At 46.1% G+C, this 15,154-nt stretch overlaps 2 protein-coding genes across 3 annotated transcripts; both read right to left on the bottom strand.

Moving 5' to 3' along the window:
• Positions 1-1,261: 1,261 nt before the first annotated feature.
• Positions 1,262-5,738, bottom strand: xkr7a (XK related 7a). Its single transcript, XM_056601786.1, has 3 exons — positions 5,132-5,738; positions 2,830-3,017; positions 1,262-2,229 (listed from the first exon to the last, which is right to left on the bottom strand). Exons 1-3 carry the CDS (start codon positions 5,659-5,661, stop codon positions 1,262-1,264), a joined length of 1,686 nt encoding a protein of 561 aa, XP_056457761.1. The 5' UTR covers positions 5,662-5,738.
• Positions 5,739-6,032: 294 nt separating this feature from the next.
• On the bottom strand, positions 6,033-14,926 carry LOC130381017 (ras-related protein Rap-1b). Of its 2 annotated transcripts, XM_056588441.1 has the most exons (9): positions 14,841-14,926; positions 13,248-13,402; positions 11,300-11,388; positions 10,962-11,030; positions 10,814-10,870; positions 10,578-10,718; positions 8,408-8,551; positions 8,187-8,305; positions 6,040-7,267 (listed from the first exon to the last, which is right to left on the bottom strand). In XM_056588441.1, exons 3-8 carry the CDS (start codon positions 11,354-11,356, stop codon positions 8,216-8,218), a joined length of 558 nt encoding a protein of 185 aa, XP_056444416.1. In that variant the 5' UTR covers positions 11,357-11,388; positions 13,248-13,402; positions 14,841-14,926; the 3' UTR covers positions 6,040-7,267; positions 8,187-8,215. The 2 variants fall into 2 exon arrangements, with proteins under 2 accessions (XP_056444424.1, XP_056444416.1); XM_056588449.1 differs by lacking the exons at positions 13,248-13,402; positions 14,841-14,926 and having other exon boundaries at positions 6,033-7,267; positions 11,300-11,362.
• Positions 14,927-15,154: the final 228 nt, after the last annotated feature.

Genomic DNA, 15,154 nt, shown 5'->3' with positions numbered 1-15,154 from the left:
CACATGACAAAACACTCACTAAGTCCTGTTCCGTACATCCGTATTATATATGCACCAACTGAGCGTTTCAGCTCACGGCATATTTAATACAGGCACAGCGACATGAACAAACATCTCCCTCTCTGACTACTCTACAGAACATCAATCCAACACCCTGATTCAACAAGTAGCACATGCCTTTATCATCAATAATATAAATGCTTTTTCTGGGGGGTGTGCAGCCAATATTCTTTTTTAAACATTTTTTTTAGAAAAAAAACATGTGGACGCACAGTTAAAGATAGAACTGCCCATGTCTCTACCCCCTTTAACATACAGTTGGATCCCACACATACACACATGTGTTCACATGGAAACGGTTGCCCATTCTTTTGCTTTTGCTGTGAAAAAAGGGAAGCAGTATGCAATGGTAACCACTGAGATGCAAATAACACAGTGTACTAATCAAATGGCTTGGTTGGCATGGCGCAACAGAAACAACAACCAGGTTGGCCCGTAAACATACACATCTCGGTTCTTTCTAGCCTAAAGAAGGAAAATTAATAGAACCATTGCAATATCTGCTGTCAAACCGACATGACAATTCTCTGTGTTGTCACGATCACATTTCAAACTTTTACATTCAATATAGTTAATTTGCCTTACCACTGACCTATGAATTGAAGTGGATATTAGCGAGATGTATTCAACATGAGTGACCTGTTCCACTATCCCAGCTATGGGAACGATGCAGGGATGTAGAGCATGTGATTTCTCGGTTTGACCACAACCACAACACCAACCGGTATTTCTCTGTTATCTGGCCTATATACTCATACACGTTGAATACTTCTCTCTAAAAGTGCCTCCCTTCAAAGGACATATTCTAGCACCTTTTTTTTTTATGCATCTCTTATCCGTCATTTCATTACTCATTAGCTCTGCGGCACACTGCTTACCTCAACACCACCGGCTGCCAACTCTCCTTCGGGTCGACCACCATGTTGTTTTGTAACATAGCATGACCTGAGAGCCAGACAGGAATATAAATCACCCTTTATTGGATGGCATCACAGGGCTGTGACTTTATGCGGATGAACAACCTCCCCCTCTCTGTCTACCTCTGCCTCCAGTGCCGGGCGGCACAGACTGCAGTAGCCTCGGTACGGACCTTGACGTCTGCTCAGTCTACCTCTCAGAGCCTCGGCCGGCAGCCGCAGGCATAGTCTCTCCCTGGTACCTCGTCACACAGAAACCCCTGCGTCGCCGCGTCCCCGGCGGGTCACACGGTGGTCTCGTACTCCATCACCTCTTTGGCCGTGCCCAGACAGCGGTACTGGATCCTGGGTGTCACCGGAGCGGCGCTCTCCAGCGCCAGGATGGTCTTGCGCAGCCTGCGGTCGATGAAGTGGGCGTCCCAGGCCGGGTACTTTTTCCTGGGGAGGTCTATCCGGATCACCGGGCCCTCAGTCCTGGGGGTGAGGCGCGGCAGCGAGGCCTGAGCCCCCCGGGTCGCCCGCACCTGAAAGACGTCGGCCGACCCCCCGGCCCCCTGCTCGCGGTCCTTAGTCCTTGGCAGGGTCCTGGGGGGGCTGGCCACCACGTCGGGGGGCAGGGTGGAGGCCGGGGACGCCAGGGGCTCGTCATCCAGGCGCTCCTTCTCCACGCCGTGGCCCCAGCCGGAGGCGGGGCCATCAGGGTGCAGCAGGCCGTAGTACACGCACATGAAAAAGGTGCCCAGGGCGTAGCTGCTGGCCACCACGCACACCAGCGCCACGGCGGAGAAGTCGGAGGTGTGCTGGCCGCGGTACAGGTACCACAGGGTGGTGAGGGCCACGTTCTCCACAAACACTGTCAGGCTGTAGATGAGCATGCGGCAGCGCGTGCGCCCCTCCCTCACGCTGAACCAGCAGAAGATGTACACGATGCCCACCATCATGTTGTAGATTATCTCCTCCCACTTGGACATGCAGAAGTCTGTCTCACCCTGGATGATCCAGAAGGTCATGATGCACCAGTGGGCCACGATGAAGATGCCAAAGTAGAGCTGGAACACGGAGGCGAACAGCGCGAAGGCCATGGTCCGCGCGCCGATGGTGAACAGGTGCCAGAGGATTTGGATGATGACTGCCTTGTAGGTCATGGGGAGCTTGTCGTCTCGGGAGTCCCTCAGGACCTTCTGATAGGAGGCAATCATCCATGACAGAGATATCAGAGAGGCGGAGGCAGAGAGCCCTGGGGACAGAGGAGAGCGAGAGAGGAAGTGAGAGGGAAAGAGTGGGATGGAGTGGGAGAGAGAGAGAGAGAGAGGAAACAAATTAGGTTGGAAGGAGAGACGAAGGGAAATGAGGGTGATTAGAACGGAAGAAACCAGGGGGAAGAATACCATGAAGTAATGCCGTATCGTGACTGCGCCACACTCTACAACGCGAACAACTGGCCATTCTGATTATATCATTACTTTCAGAAAGACAAAAGAACTCAACTGAACAATGTCCTCCAAAGAAAATGGCGACCGGGTATTATCTTAACCATGGAGCCCAGCGAGACCAAGTGACACATTTTCAGTACTCAGCAGGCGCCCTATTGAGTCCAAGACAAGTGACTAATCGCCCTCTATGTGAGCAATAGACGTTTGAGGAAGTGATATCAATGCTTATTTTTACTGTAAAAAAAGTAGTTGGTAATCGTCTGCCAAAACGTGACGTTGATGTCTTCGGCGCTCCGTGTGTAAACAGTTTCCCCCACGGTGTTTCCTGTGGCTAAAGGGGCCACTTGGACCGGTGTCATGGTGCTGAGGGCTGCAGTGGGGCGGGACCCCAGCATGGGGGGACTTACCCTGGAGGGGCAGGACCTGGCGGGCCTGGACCATAATGCTGAGCTGCAGAACAAGCTGAGGGGCACTTTTGAGGAAGGATTCCAGCAGACGCAGCATGCTGATATCAGCGCTCTGGAACATCATGCTCCAGTAGAAGTGGTGGCGCTCGTGGTCGCCGCGCCAACGGCTCTGCACACCCAGATACAAGGCGTGGACGTACCTATGGGGGAAGGGGGAGGGGGAGAGGGGGAGGAGAGGGGGGGAGGAGAGGGGGGGAGGAGAGGGGATGCATGTTCAGAGGTGGTTCACTAGAGATTCACTGCGATCGGTCAGCCTTAATGAAAATTAACCTAAAGAGTAAAAAGAGTTGAAATGCGCCTCTTGCAATTTTCTGTAATGCTCCCGAAATGTGTTGCATGTATTGGTTTATCGTGAATATTTAAAAAACCAATAACCGTGCCAGTGCTGTGGTTCTCTAAGCTGATGACGTTCTTCGGGTTCGTCCCCTGTGGAGAAACATCCCATTTGGCTTCCAAGGGGCTGTTTTATTTTTTTATTTTTCGCTGCTCTCATGAAAAGAGGATGAAACCCACTAAGTAGCGTGTGCATCTCCAGAAGGAGCCTCGCGCACAAGGGGACGATGGAGCCAGTGTGAAAGGGATCGCTGAACCGTGCTAGGGTTTGTGTAACCCTCATTTGTTCTGGTTTCCTGTTACACAAATTGTCCTGCGGGACATCATACATCCACACACTATGTGCCAGCCCGTACAGTACGGCTATTATTATCTGCAGGAGAGGATGCAGGGACAATTTACTTCTTCGATTTTGCTGACGCCTTGATGAAAAGCAACTTACAACCATTCATTCACACATTCACAGCCGAGTCAACCAGTGAGGAGTGGTCAGGGCGAGTGGTATTGCTCAGGGAAACCTCAACACTGGAGGATCGTACTAGCAACCTTTCGGATACCAATCAACCCACTCTACCTCCTGAGCTACTGCAGATACTATAGTGCCCAACCCTTCAAAGATCCTAATTCCGCTGATTGCGTATCGCTGTCAGATAGTTCCTGAGTTTACGGCTGAGGATGCACACAGGAGGTAATCCTCTTAAGACACACACCCGCCGCCCTGAGAGCAGCGACAATTAACAGAGAACGCACAACAGCTTTAATGGTATTACCGGTAATTCTGCTTTACCACATCGGTATAATGTACTCCTGGCTTACGCACACACAAATACACTCACACACATACACACACGCACGCACGCACACACACACACACACACACACACACACACACACACACACACACACACACACACACACACACACACACACACACACACACACACACACACACACACACACACACACACACACACACACACACACAGCAAACGTCTCAGGAAGAAGCCAAGAAATCAATAAATAGTGTTGAAGAGGCAGGAAGAGAAACTGTGAGGGAGAGAGGGATAATGGGCGAGAGATGTGGCCTAGAGATAGCTTGTATAATTGATTCCCCTCTGATTCCTTTATCATCACAGTGTCTGTCTGTAAAGATTATTCGTCTAACCTTCCTCCCACCGTAGTTCAGCTGGAAGCCTCCTCCTGGCTGGCAGCAGCACAGATCTGCCAGAGCCAATCAGAGCATCCAAGAATGGAGGACTGCCTTGCCATCTCTAACCGAGCAGCTGACCCACAGACCTAGAACTACCGAACCATGTGGGAGCGGAGGGGGACCTGTACACCCATTGCTTCATGGTCTCGCTCAGCACAAGTTGGGACATTTTTTAGGGTTGAGTTTTAGTGTTGAGCTCAGAGCCGAACATAGAAGACCCAAAAAACAAATAAGTTAATAATATTAGGAATGCTTAAAACCCTTGGAATTAAGCCACGAGAATTGGTCTACATATATAGATACTGCAGCAGTACCACTCCTAAACATGAAAACGATTTACTCAGAGGAGGACTATTTCACAATAATTTAGAGTCTAGAGGGAGGAGATTTGACTATATTGGCATTTCTGTGGATGAGTTGACGATTTTCCCCAGGAGATTATTGACCTAGAAGCGCATGAATGGGGTGGAGCCACTTCTTCAGCCGCGAGACGTCAAAAAATGTACAATACACTTCGACATGTGAAGTCCTATGCATGTTTCATTAACACATACCCACATGAAATGTAGCTGGGCTTGGAAGAATGCAAAGACTAATCATATCCCGCATGCATGCACAGATCGAGGAACAGATACAGATATGAGCAGAGAGCGCGAGTAGGCTATAGGCTAGTGTGTCTGCTTACACCCGTTTATATCGTCACATTCTTACCTCCAGACCTGTGCAAGCTGAAATATGTGAATGATGGCTTGAAAGATCCACATAAAGACTCTGCAGCAACCGTGGGCACCTCCCCCTGTGCCCGCAGCAGGCAGCCCCCCGACCGCAGCAGCGCGGCCAGCGCCCCGCTGATCGCTGTCCTTGGTGCTGAAATTGTTCTCCGTGCCCGTCGCTGCGACCACCGCGGCAGCCGTGCCGCTCTCGGTGGTCTCCGCATAATCGTAGGCGAACCATCTGAAGCTCAACACCTGCACGACCACCGAGGGGACTATCACAAAGACTAGAGTCAACGCAAACCACCAATAGTTTTCCCTTAAGTAGTAATCCGCGGCCAGCCACAGGTCTGAGGCCCCGTCCGAGAAAAAGACCAAAAGGGCGCACAGCGTCCAGCAGCAGTCCAGGAGGGAGTAGCGCTTCTCGGCGGGACGGCACTGCGGCGAGCGTTGGTCCAGGCTGGAGGGGCACTCGGGTGGGCTTTCGTTTCGCAATGAAACGGGTGCACCGTCAGATTTAGCGGCCATGTTTGTTGTAGAGATGAGAGTGAGTAAGAGAGATGGGAAAATGATGGAAGGGGGAGGGGGTCATGTAGCCTGTGTCTATGCATGCGTGTGAGGGAGGGAGAGAGGGAGGATGGGAGGATGAAGAGGGCGAGGTATAGGTGAGAGGATTGGAGGACCGTTACCTCCGCTGCACCCCCATAGCAGAATATTAGTCATTACTATTTCATGAAAAATAGAGCAGTTCTGACCGCTGGTTAAAAAAAGACTAGCACTGTTAATTAATGGCATATTTTTTGTAATATATTAAAAAAAAAAAAAAAAGATGTAAATTGGTTTGTCCCAGAATGAAAAAGATGAATTTATTTTCAAATCTTTCATAAATACTGCACGGAAAGTAAATGATGCTGACACCTATAGGTGATATCAAGAACCACACATTAATAAACTGAATAGTGGCCTAATAAACTGGTACCAAAGAAGTCTAAAATTGTTTGGAACTGGATAACCCTCATTTCAGTAATTGGAAATGATTCTGAAATAACAAATCATGTTTGGGCCTCATTAGAAAACAAGCAGGAAGTTCAATAATTTGGTACAGGGTTAACAGGCCTGGATATCTGTCCATCTACAAGCATCTTGCTTTAATTAGCCAGTCATTCATGCTATGTATCATAGCCCTTAAGTTAACTGATACAAGCTTAATCAAAGTAGCTTTGATAGATCACTTTATTTCTTTATCATACTTAATAAAAAAGCAGTTTTATACTGAACAAAGTCCATCACCAGCAAAGCTGTTGTTCAATACCAGGTAGGCCAGTGCCTTTTGACATCATTGGCCCAATGAATATCATAATTATATATCCTAATTAAAGATAGACCAAGACGAAAACAATGAAAATGTACTAAAATTTAATCATTCATAAAAGCTGGAAAATCATGTGTGACAGGGTAACACAAGAAGAATTATTAGAGTTAGTACAATATAATTTCAGCTTCAAGACAGAAAAAAAAAAGCGTAATTTCACCCATCAGTCTATAAAATACTAATTTCCTTAGCTTCATTATGCAAAAATGGAATTAGAATATATTATGGGAAATATGAAAGCCTGGCAGCTTTCAATATAAAACAAAGTCACTTATAGGAGAGATGCGATCTCACGAAGACACTTCCTAGCAGTATGAAACCTATGGACCACAATGCATGTTGTTGACACGGTGAGTGCAGAAGAAGGCATAAGACGGCCCACGTACATGATTCCTTTTGCAAACATAGTCACAATATGCCAAAAAAAAAACAGTTGTGTTACTTTCATAAAACACTTTAGTCTCCATATATTATATGGTCTTTCCTTGAAACCTGACATTTTGTTAAAAGATAAGACCGTTGAAAAGAAAGATAACAGTTGTCATCAACCAAGGCCAACAATGATGAATTACGTGTTTGGGGGGGGGGGGGGGGGGGGGGGGCTCTTCACCATTAAAAAGAGAGAAGAAAATCTTAAAATAATGTGCCGTCTCCTCTCCAGAGTGGTGAAGTGGTTCTCTGTCAGCCGTTGTCGATGGGATCCAGAGTGGGCTTGGAATGCTGGCACCATCCGAATGGGCAACAGCTAATCATTACAGGGATCTGCACAGAGGGACAAATCCTGGTGAATATGCAACGCTGTGCTACGTGCGAGAATGCAGAAGCATAAGGAGTGGTTTGTCAAGCCATTTTTGGCTCTTCTGTGAGGAGACGAGTGATTAACTTGGATCAAGTAGCAGCAAACAGCTGACATTTTAATACACCAAAGACCCAAGCAGAATGGCAACAATTTCCTAAAAGCCCATTTAAGGTCGTAATCACTCTTCTTCAGCACACCGCAGTTTGTAACCGGGCAACGCTCTTCAAACACCGAGTGCTGTTACACGGCTTCAACAGCAGATGGAACTGTACGCTAGATTAGGCTTTATGTGCGCATACAGCCCAAATAAAGGGTTTTAAAACATGGCATAATCGCAGCGGTGTGAACTGGATAGTGCCGGAGCATCTGAAGCTGTTGCTTTTCGTCAGAAGTTTACCACGTTTAAATCAACATTTTTAAACCATTTCAAAGCGGTTTTGTTGCAAATCTTTGATCTGAACTTTACTGAAACATGGTGCATACAAATAATTAAAATATATCGCCCTATATCCCATGTCGGATGGAGGCATGTTGGGCCAAGTTCTGCTGAGGCTTTCGCTGTCCGCTGGTTATTTATTAATGCCAGACAAACGGGCCTGCTTGTAGCGGGCCAAAAGCAAACACTGCACCGGTCCCCTTATTCCAACTGGCTCGCATTCAAATACCCCTAACCATCCCTGGCATTAAACCTAATCCATCAATCAACCTTCCAGTGGCCATTTCATTGAATTACTTTCCCAAAAAGGATGACCCCCCCCCCCGGTATGGACTTCCAATATCTATTAATTATTCAGTCTTCTGCTGAAGCGTGGATGACTCAAAACGAGTGTATGTACTGATTCTATGAACTGATTATAGGCTTGTTGTCGTCGAGATCCTCACCTGGCTTAGCGCTGTGGCTCACCGGCCTCTTACAGCAGCGTGCAGTTGGACTTCTTCTTGGCCTTCTTCTTTTCCATCGGCGTTTTTCTATTGATCTGTCGCACCAGGTCATAGAAAATCTACAACACAGGAGAAAGAGCTCAGACAATGTCTCATGTAGATCTATAGAAATGCATTGATATTGAACAGCTGATGGGGTCATACTTGGCACTGGCACCCACCTCGTTTACGTTGATCTTTGATTTAGCTGAGGTCTCTAAAAAGGCACAGTTGTTCCACTGGCGGGCGAGGTTCTGCCCCTGCTCCTTCCCCACCACGCGCTCGTCCTCCAGGTCGCACTTGTTGCCCACCAGGATCATGGGAACCTGGTTCAACACAAGCACTTCTCAGTTAGACACGATTGCCTTGTTATGTTAGACATCAAGTTGCCATCTCGAAGACCTCCATTTTGTTCTTATGGCGTAGTTCCCCGCTACACACGAGTGGGTTGAAGAGCGCGTGTGTGCTCTTCTCTGACGGAGCCACTGCTGCTGGGTGGTGACACGTCATTACCTGCGCCGCTTGAGATTTGAACACCTGGTGGGTAAGTCTCCAAGGACAACTAGTTTGTAACATTCATGGTACAAAAAATGCAAAGGCTTCCATCAGGGGGCCATTGACTCAATGTAACCCAACACAGGAAAAGATAAGGAATTAGACATTTATTGAAACAAAAAGCTTCAGGGTTGCCACTTAAATATGTGATAAACATTTTATAAGGCGTATCACCTCATGTTGGCTCATTCAGTTATACATGGCCAATCAACCCAACTAGTCGATCATTAGTGAGGAACATTGGCAAGAAATGGATTCAGTATATTACACTAATTAATATTAAACTCTGGTTAATATTCAGTGTTGAGATGAAGCCTTTTAATAGAACACTGCTAGTGAATACAGTGTAACCATGGATACACAATTAGCATCCAGTGAGGTCAAACTGTATTTCCTATTCACGCTTTGGGGGAACGTATTTATACACGCCTGACACCAAATACTAACTGCACAGTCACCAGGCAGGCGTCTATGAATAAATAACGCCACTCAGCATGGAGTAGCTCATGCCTCTGGGGCAGCAGAGGATGTGAGCCAGAGTGAATGTGGCCGATTGCATCTAATAAAGGCAACTCCATTTCCATTCGGTTGCTACGTCGCCCGCCCACACCCACAGAGTAAACTTACATGAAGTAGAGAGGAACGGAGATCAATGAGAAACCAGAGCCGCTTCATGTTAACAAAGCTATTTGAACATATATGCTATATTTGTAAACCTGTAGTGTACTAAATCCTTTAATGACCATGATACGTCATCAGGGTTTAAGGCCAAATGCTAAGTGGAAATACCGGCTTCTCTGACAACAATGCCACAGCCAGCTTGTTCTCCTCTAAAACTTCTGTTCCGGGTCAGAACATTTGTTTTGGTTATGGCCTCTGTGTTATGATTCACTATTCTAAGAATCGCCCAGTGTGCCAGATATGAAACAATCTAGCACACAAATACAGTGTGCTGCCGCCACAGAAGCAAGCAAACAAACTGGATCCACGAGAGCGTTCTCTTCGTAACCAGTACTAAAAAAGACTTGTCTTCTTTGAATAAACTCCATGACCAGAGCTGTGCTACATTACTGTAACAACGAAGAGTTGCATTTGAAAGATGGAGACCGCCTTGCGCCCAGAAGGATTTAAAGACGTCTTATCCAATACCTGATCAACTTACAGTGTGGGAATAGCCGTATCTTGTCATTGACAAATAGAATACATTTGCTCGACTCAAAATATATTGCTGCGCTCAGCTGGTCTTGCACTGGTGTTCGTTCATGAGCCTCGAGTCTGGGGACGTGGGGGCAGGTGGAGATATCCTCTCCCAACATTGTGAAGTTGGACCGCGGCACCCATTTTAAAAGGCTTGTTGCCTAGGTTGCCCATTTAAAATCAGGTTATGTAACTGACGGTCTCTCTGGCATTACCCTACATGTTGATTTTCTGACTGACCCTTGCATGCTGTAAAACAAGCACAGAACATCAACTATAACTGGAAATCCTTTCAGGTCTTGCCATTATCTTCCCTGATTGAGCATTTCAAGTGACTTGGGCATTGAACTCACCAAGGCAACGGTCAGGTGATAATCACACATGAACCAGGATTCCAATAACACAGGCAAGGCCATTAGCCAGTGAAACTCTTGACGTCTTAAACATGAATATCAGTGAATGGCGCTTGGTGTGGCGAGCTAATGTCCACAAAGGCCTACACTTTATGAGCCTGTGTAGGGCTTTGTTGCCAACGTCGGTAACCATATCAGTCCGTTTCTTTGAGTGCGTTTCCATGGGCTCACACTCCGGACCACTCACATCCTCGGTGTCCTTGACTCTGAGGATCTGCTCCCGCAGGTCCTGCAGGTCGTTGAACGTCGACTGTGCCGTGATGGAGTAGACCAGAGCGAAGCCCTGGCCGTTCTTCATGTAGAGGTCCCTCATGGCCGTGAACTGTTCCTGGAGGACCGGGGGAGAGAGAGACACCGTCACCAAAGCCCCCACCTGAGCCCGGCCCGCCAACACCCTGCTGCCGGGGGCGCCTCTAAACTTACAGTTCCGGCCGTGTCAAGGATCTCCAGCATGCATTGCTGTCCATCCACCTCCACTTGCTGTGGGGAGGAGAGGAGAGGGGAAATGTGATACACGTGGCACCATGGACCAGGGGAGTGACTATGCAGGAGGAAAAGCGGGCGTCCGTACCTTTCTGTAGGAGTCCTCTATTGTGGGGTCATACTTCTCCACAAAAATGCCTTGCACAAATTGAACTGTCTGGAAGGGACAAAGACAAATACTGTCAATTAGAATAAAACTTACAATTTGAAGCCTTCATTTGTAGCATATGGGAAAGTATAAAGAGAATGTAAATGATGTGTGAATCAGCCACATATGTTTCACACGAATGCAAACTCAACTCTATCAAAAATCGAATAAATGATTTGTAGTGACAGGTCAATTATAATGACTTTAATATGGCCTAAATTATAAATGACCAAATGAAAGCGGGCCTGTTGGGAGTGGAAGGCCTGGCCTGTACTCACCAGTGCTGACTTCCCCACGCCTCCTGACCCCAGGACCACTAGCTTGTATTCCCGCATGGTAAGGCTACTTCACTAGACCGCGCAAGGAACTGCAGGCGCACAACAAAAATAAGTGAACTGTTGGTTAGTTTACAAATCGCTATCAGCAACTTTTGTACTTAATACATAGTAATACAAACAAGAAACAATCTATGCAAGAAGCAAAACCACATTGCGGGTTTCGGTTCCACACTAGCAAATGGTATCGCGAATCCTTTCAAGCACGGCAATTATGACCGAGCAGTAAAGCGCGGCCGACTGACATCAGCAGATTCAACTCTCCCTCTCAGCCAGAAGAATGAGCTCCGTCCCCCACCCACTCTCCGGGGACGTCAGCTGTCTGAGAAGGTGGGGCTCGTGCTGCGCCCCAAGATCACATCGCACAAGAATCAAGAAAAGGAGAAGTAGGAAGTGAGGGGGCACTTCCTCCAGCACAGTCACAGCTCTCTGCTAAGTCACCAGGTAAAGACTCACAGCACCAGAAATAACTATCAGAACACACACACACACACACACACACACACACACACACACACACACACACACACACACACACACACACACACACACACACACACACACACACACACACACACACACACACACACACACACACACACACACACACACACACCTTCTTTTTCCAAAATAAGTAGAGTGATATAATTGAACTATCGTTTAATTAACATCTAGATGATAAATGCAGACATAACATACATTTAAATGTTTATAACCTGTATTTTTAGGTTCTTTTAGGCTGGGTTATTTCCATATCATGTTTAAAGGCTCACGAGAATATTTAGAAGATTGCAATCGCAGAAAAAAATACATTTCCCATGAGCCGCTTTGCCTCTTACCACAGCTACTTGAACTGATTGTGTATTGATTTTGAAGTAAAAAAAAAAACAAGGACCTTTAGTATAGTGGTGGTAAGCATCAAAAAGCCAGCTGTGTAGCCAAGGCACAGTACAGTGTCTCAGATGTTCTGGATGCGATGAATGCCCTGTTGTCAACCGCCAGAATGAAATGAGAATCCCATTTGATGGTACACCGAAATAGTCCAATTAGCTTCAAATAGTGCATCTTTAAAGTGATATTCTCCTAAAATTAACCAAAACATGTTCCCAAAATATAGTAGCACAAGACACAAAACTACAAAAACCTAACCCTATGCTAACAAAAGCAACCACTGCTCTGGAAAGGCAGCACAAGGCATATATCATGCTAATATGAGGCCACTTTGATTCAAAAATGTCAAAGGGGGTGGGCGTGTGCGCAGAGAAATATCATTAAAGAGGCTCTTTGAATCTACTAATCATACCGGGTTTGCCGATCACAGACTTGAATCATTACTGTGGGACCTTTGTCGAACACTGGGCCACACAATACAAAAAAACACTCTGTCACACTCAACCAGCATTTGCAATTCTAACTACGACGAATGAAGCACACGCAGAAGCCCACAATGAAAGACGGACACATGAGGCATTCTACAAAGGGCCATTGTAATGACCACCCCCCACTCAAGAGTGTCAGACAAACACTGAACCAGAGATCAGAGGAGACAGCATCAGCCACCATGTTAGAATGATGGCAAGAGATATGATGCACCTCAGTTTAATGAATCATCTGGCGATACTTATAGGGCTTTTATAACAGGAATAAAAAGAGCAATATGACATTTTTCGTGTAAAATCATAAATATAAATGCCACAACATGGGAAAGCATTAATTAATATGAGCGGTCTCTTTGCATAGCATTCAACTGCATACTACAAAATTGAAGTTTTCATATCAGGTAGTAAAACATAATAGTAAGAAACAACAATCAAGTTCAACAGGTGCTAAATAGCTTTGAATAACTTAATATGCTAAGCTTGCGTTTAATCACTTACGAGAAAAGACCTACCGTGTACACAGCTGCTGTCGATGACAGCTCCCTCTACATCTGGCAAGGAGGGTCCAGCAGACCTTGTAGCAGGCTGATATTGAGGGCAGGTGCTGAGCCGTGCTGAGACCCAACAAGCTAGGCTTCTCCAAACGAATTCCCACAGGAAACAAGAACTGTTTTCAAACAGGAAGAACAGTCAGAGTAATAACTTTACACACTGCATTTCCTTTAAAAAGATAACTCGATTTAGAGATTAGATTTGTAATGCAGTGTTTAAAGTGTGGAATATCACACATGTATCGATGTGGCAAGTTATGATTGTCCTACAACATCTGGTTTCATGATCTTTACCATTTTTTTTTTTTTAAAGATAGGCGTTTATATAAAGGCAGCTTGATTTTTTTTGGATCAGAATAGAAAAACGGCAAATAAGTATACACCGTCTTCTGGGATAATTATGCCATTAGGGCTAATTAAAGGAAACGCGTTCAAATAAAGGCCTTCAACTAAGTATTGTGAAAATCTCTCGATAATTGCTGCGCCAATATTTTCTACTGTCGACAAAGTAACAGGCCACAACTCAGCTTCAGCTCTGCTTTGCGCAGTGGCTTCCCCAAACACGATAATAGTTTGAAATAACTTCATAGTAGACATAAATCCAACATGATTTTAATTCTGCCCATTTGTATCGCACTGTGCGAGCAAGAGTTATGATCTCAATATCACCCAACTAAGTTATACTAGTGTTTATGTGGGGCTTTATCCGCCGCTTCCTAGAGGAAGGGTGGGGCTGTGAGCTCAAACAACCGACACACACCCGACGCAGCGGCTCTAGAAGTTATAACGTGAGGGGAACCGTGGAAATGCGTCGTGCTGACTCCAGCCCAAACGTTGCCCTAACTGTGGCTCCTCGTTGGAGCTGATGTCGTCTAGGTGTGTTAACGCCTTTCAGGCGTGAACCCCTCGGCTCGGTACCCCAGCATTACACACCTAGACGACATCGGGCTCCACATGCTAACGTTTTACCACAAATAAATCCCCCATCAAGTCCAAAACAAGGCTGGTTATTGGAGCCACGACGCGGTGGACAGTCCTTCGCCAGGGACGTGTCGTGCTACGTCTAGTTATGATCGATCCCGTCTGATCAGGCCGTCGGCTCGCCTGGTATTAATAAACCCGTGTTGGTGAATGTTAGCCTCCCTTTACAGCCCGGCGCTAGCGGCTAGGACAGGGAGGCTAGGAGTTAGCAGATCCAAAGGCGTGGAAAAACAACCGAGCCCGTTACTGTAGTTAAATTATTTTGTTGGACGTTTACACCCCGTGTATGTACTCTCATATTTAGCTTTTGCAAGACAGTGACCCTAGTTCAATACTGATGAAAAAAACAGTAGAAGTTGCTCTAATGGCGAACTAGTTATTAGCCGATAATAGCTACTCGGACTCGGGTTAGTTAGCCTAGCTCTCTTACCCGAATTAGTTATAATCATTTCACGTACAAAAAATTAAGCCCTTTTGTTTTCAAAGCGATATGCAGAACAACCTGTGTTTAGGCCTCAACTATCACATACTAAATGCATATTTCGACACCGGAAAAGATTTGAAGTCACTTACCGTGCTCCGCTATGTGCAGAAAATCACACTCAGCGTGAATGTACGGAAGGGTTGTAGTAGGGGCTGCCGATTGGTTCGTCAGCAGCCAATAAGGTTAAAGTGGTTTTATTACATTTATTTATCGTTAATTAAATGTTTTTATTTTTTTATGGAAATACATCCCTTCTTATTTGAAATAAATAAATTAGGCACTATAATGTTTTTGGTTATGCCACTACTTCTTAAACAATTTCTTCCTCTGTCCTGGTGTGATTATAGGCTAGGCCTACATTATAATTAGTCTAAAGTTTAATAATCAGATGGAGACGTGGGTT

Source organism: Gadus chalcogrammus, chromosome 1 (assembly GCF_026213295.1).
Source record: "Gadus chalcogrammus isolate NIFS_2021 chromosome 1, NIFS_Gcha_1.0, whole genome shotgun sequence".
In the NCBI taxonomy this organism is placed as follows: domain Eukaryota; kingdom Metazoa; phylum Chordata; class Actinopteri; order Gadiformes; family Gadidae; genus Gadus; species Gadus chalcogrammus.
Note: the sequence above shows the minus strand (reverse complement) of the source record. Positions and strands in the feature narration are given on the sequence as shown.